Source organism: Hevea brasiliensis, chromosome 14, assembly GCF_030052815.1.
Source record: "Hevea brasiliensis isolate MT/VB/25A 57/8 chromosome 14, ASM3005281v1, whole genome shotgun sequence".
In the NCBI taxonomy this organism is placed as follows: domain Eukaryota; kingdom Viridiplantae; phylum Streptophyta; class Magnoliopsida; order Malpighiales; family Euphorbiaceae; genus Hevea; species Hevea brasiliensis.
The window spans coordinates 29,198,196-29,202,695 of record NC_079506.1 but is presented as its reverse complement, the minus strand read 5'-3'; the positions used below and the strand labels follow the sequence as shown (position 1 = coordinate 29,202,695).

At 37.9% G+C, this 4,500-nt stretch overlaps 1 protein-coding gene across 3 annotated transcripts; it reads left to right on the top strand.

Moving 5' to 3' along the window:
- Positions 1 to 513: 513 nt before the first annotated feature.
- LOC110651302 (subtilisin-like protease SBT3) lies at positions 514 to 4,139 on the top strand. Of its 3 annotated transcripts, none has more exons than XM_058134947.1 (3): positions 514 to 655; positions 771 to 871; positions 1,531 to 4,139. In XM_058134947.1, exon 3 carries the CDS (start codon positions 1,632 to 1,634, stop codon positions 3,954 to 3,956), a length of 2,325 nt encoding a protein of 774 aa, XP_057990930.1. In that variant the 5' UTR covers positions 514 to 655; positions 771 to 871; positions 1,531 to 1,631; the 3' UTR covers positions 3,957 to 4,139. The 3 variants fall into 3 exon arrangements, with proteins under 3 accessions (XP_057990930.1, XP_021662285.2, XP_057990931.1); XM_058134948.1 differs by lacking the exon at positions 514 to 655 and having other exon boundaries at positions 662 to 871; positions 1,531 to 3,596; positions 3,671 to 3,863; XM_021806593.2 differs by having other exon boundaries at positions 647 to 871.
- Positions 4,140 to 4,500: the final 361 nt, after the last annotated feature.

The window sequence follows — 4,500 nt, the reverse complement described above, 5'->3', positions numbered from 1 at the left end:
TTCTTTATCTCCCTCATTCCTGTGCTCCAGGTTCAACGGTTTCTCCTCTCCCTTAATAATCCTTTAAGCATAAAGCTTATAACCAATTTACATGCTACATGTTACCAATTGTGTTTAATTATCAGGGACTTTTCAACTCCATTGTTATAAAATGAGAGATATTCATCAAGATTTATTTACATAAAAGTTCTATGTATGCCATATGTTTGATGAAAGGCTACGCACCATTGGAAAATGAAGTAACCTTTAGTTTGATAAATTAACTAAACAACAAAACTTAGAGTACACTATGTAATTTCACGGGTAATTGACTAATTTAAAATAATGAAGGAACAAAACATTACATTTAGTCAATGAAAAAAAGGACTGAATTATTGGAGACAACTCAAGAAATAAGAAAAGAAAGCCGCAACAATTTAACCAAAAAAAAAAAGATGTTACACATTTTAATTATATGGTGTTAATTAAAGTAATATTTGTGTTTTTTTTTTTTTTTTGGCTAAGGAAACGTTTTAAAGATTGTAAAGATTGTAAAGATTCTTTTGTTCTTTCTTATTTTTTGGTTCTATCAGTGTTAATTGATCCCTATGAGATTTTTCTTGCTTTGGAGGATTTAGTGTTCATTTTCTTTATCTCCCTCATTCCTTTGCTCCAGGTTCAACGGTTTCTCCTCTCCCTTATCTCAACTCTTCCTGAATGGCTTTCTACAATATTGCCTCTTCCATGAACTTAACAATATGGGCTACCATCGTTTTCTTCTATATGTCTAGATATGCCTCCACAAGCCTTGCAGAGGAAACGTCTCAACCCTCATCCCTACAGCTGGAAGCGAAGGCTCTACTAGATAATGAGTGGTGGATATCCTACACTAGTAAGTGCTTTAATATATCTTGTGATATTATAAAAAATTCTACAAGTTGCTGCAATTAGCCTGGTATTACAGGCTCTTGATTACGAAATAATTTTTTATATTAGAGTTAGGCTCTTGATTTGTTTTATGACAGGCTCGCAGGTTCAATTCCTTCTAGTCTAGTTTATTTATCCAATTTGAAATCTCTATCCTTTGCTCATAATGTTTTTAATGGGTCTCTTCCGCAAGAGTTAGGCATGCACAAAAATTTACTTAGATTGGATATTGGCATATGAACAACCTAAGAGGTTCAATTCCCTCATCCCTGGAACAATTGACCAATTTAACAGAATCATACCCTTGACTCAATCTTTTAGAAGGTCCGATACCAGGATAACTGGGCAACTTGCATGCATTGACATTATTGCACCTTGCCAATAACTGTGTCAGACACAATACCAATTGAAATTGGAGGTCTCTTCATGATTGGAGAATTGAACCTTTCCAAAAACAAATTGGATGGACCCATTATGGTAACCTTAATTAGCATGGTGTACACTTCAAATCTCAGTCACAACTTAATTATGTCTCTTGTCAGCTTAAATTTTCATTCTTTAAATTCAATGTTAGCATTTCATTTTTACCTGTTATAATAACCCAGATATGTCTCTGGATTACAGTTGATTACTTGATTTCATGGAACAAAGGTCTTGGCTTGAAACTTGCAGTGTGTATATTTGTAATCCAAGCCCTAATATCTAATATTCCGCTGACCTGTAAAATGGGTCAGTTTGCTCTTTACAAATTTCTGCTTACAATCTTCCTCCTCTTCTCAATTTCCAAATCACTGCCCACCGGGAATGAACGTAGCACCTACATCATCCACATGGACAAATCAGCAATGCCAGCTCCCTTCTCTACACACCATGATTGGTACACGTCAACTCTATCATCCCTGTCATCACCAGATGGCATTTCCCCAGTCCATCTCTACTCCTACAAGCATGTGATGGATGGTTTCAGTGCTGTACTCTCACAAACCCACCTTAATCAACTGGAAAAATTACCTGCTCATGTTTCGACCTTCCCAGAATCATATGGCCATCTCCATACTACCCATACTCCACAATTTCTGGGCCTAAACGCATACTCTGGATTGTGGCCAGCAGGCAAGTTTGGTGATGACATAATCATTGGTGTTCTTGATAGTGGAATTTGGCCAGAAAGCGAAAGCTTCAACGATAGAAACATGCCTCCAGTGCCACAGCGCTGGCAAGGCACGTGTGAAACTGGAACTGAATTTAACACTTCACATTGCAACAAAAAGCTGATTGGAGCTCGCAAGTTTAGCCAAGGGATGAAGCAGTACAGGCTGAATATATCAAACACAAATGACTATGATTCTCCAAGGGATTTCTTGGGTCATGGAACCCACACATCATCAACTGCAGCTGGGAGCCGAGTGCAAAATGCTAACTACTTTGGTTACGCTGGAGGCACAGCAACCGGAATGGCACCATCAGCCAGGTTAGCTATGTACAAAGTGGGGTTCTATAGCAAGGATATCCGTGTCATTGATGCTGCAGCAACTGATGTACTTGCTGGAATGGATCAAGCAATTGAAGACGGTGTTGATATCATGTCATTGTCCTTAGGATTTAAAGAGACACCATTCTTTAAGAATCCAATAGCCATAGGAGCATTTGCAGCCTTGAAGAAAGGGATATTTGTTACATGTTCTGCAGGAAATTCAGGCCCTCATGGATACACCATGTTCAATGGAGCTCCTTGGCTCACAACAGTTGGTGCTGGAACTGTTGACCGTGAATTGGGAGCCCGTGTTACACTTGGAGATGGGGATATTACTGTCACTGGAATATCGATGTATCCAGAGAATTTGTTTATCTCTAGGATTCCTCTATATTTTGGACATGGAAATAGAAGAAAGGAACTCTGTGATTGGAACTCTTTAGATTCCAAAGATGTTGCAGGCAAGTTTGTCTTCTGCGACTATGATAATGAATCATCAGTGTTTCGATCTGAAGACATATATGGTACAGATATTGCTGGAGCTATCTTCAGTTCAGCCTATGGGGAATTCCAAAGACCTGCTGAATTTTATCTGCCATTTGTGACAGTGAACACAAAAGATGGAGATTTAATAAAGACTTACATACTCAATACAACAAACGCAACAGTTAGTGTTAGGTTTGGTATAACCACACTAGGCACTAAGCCAGCTCCAAAAGTAGCATATTTTTCCTCGCGAGGACCTGATGGGAGATCCCCATGGATTCTGAAACCTGATATATTAGCTCCTGGGCATCTTATTTTGGCAGCCTGGGTTCCTAACAGGGGCTTTGCACTGATTCGTGACGATGATTATTTGCTGACAGATTATGCTCTTGTCTCTGGCACATCAATGTCATGCCCCCACACAGCTGGTGTAGCTGCACTGCTCAAAGCTACCCACCGTGACTGGAGCTCAGCTGCCATCCGATCAGCTATGATGACTACAGCAGATGTTACAGACAATGCAAATGGTAGAATCATTGATATGACCACCGCAGTTGCTGGTACCCCTCTTGATTTTGGAGCAGGCCACTTGAATCCTAACAAGGCCATGGACCCTGGACTAGTGTATGATATTGAGGTTGAGGATTACATTAACTATCTCTGTGCATTGAACTACACAAGCCAGCAGATCCAAATCATCACAGGAACATCGAATTTTAGTTGCAAATATGCAAGTTTGGATCTTAATTATCCTTCTTTCATTGTCATTTTGAACAAGACTAATTCAACTACCTCTACCTTCAGGAGGGTGTTGCTGAATGTGGCAGATACAGCCTCCATTTATAACGCGGTGGTGGAAGCTCCCCCGGGCATGAAAGTTGTCGTGCAACCATCAACAGTCAACTTTCCGGGAAAATATACCAAAGCAGAGTTTAACCTGACTGTGGAAATCAATTTGGAAGTTGACAGTGTTGCTTCACAGAGTGATTATTTTGGGAATTATGGATTCTTGAGCTGGAACGAGGTTAATGGAACGCATGTGATTAGAAGTCCCATTGTCTCTGCAATTGCATCAGCCAAGAACCCCTAAGACCGGAGTCATCGTCTTGAATGACTCAAGTAGAGAATCTCTTCTTGTTTCAGGACAGATTATCATTAAATTAGACCAAATAAAATGGAACCAAGACATTTGATGATTATTGCTTTATTGAAATTAATCATTTGTAAGAAAAAAAAATCAATTGAATTCTCAAACTATCTTGTTTGATTTTTATTTTTTTTGAAAAAATATATATTTTTTTAAATTAAAAAGAATTGATCAGAAGATAAGGGATTAGTGTTTAAAAGAGTTGTCTTGAATCTTGATAATGAAGTAATATTCTTCTTGTTTCTTGAAGACAATGCATAGGGATTGTGCTCTTTCAACTAAATTGTCCCAAACAAGTTAAAAGCGATATTTTGAAGTTTTAATCAACATATTCATGAAAAAACATATATATAAATTTATAAATATTTGGTTTATATAATTATTTGGTTTGAACTCAACAAATTTTCTTTGGTTGAGAAATCCATGCAAGCCTATCTATTGAAAATCAAATATAACTATTTCATTAAATAAATTGTATATTCTTTGA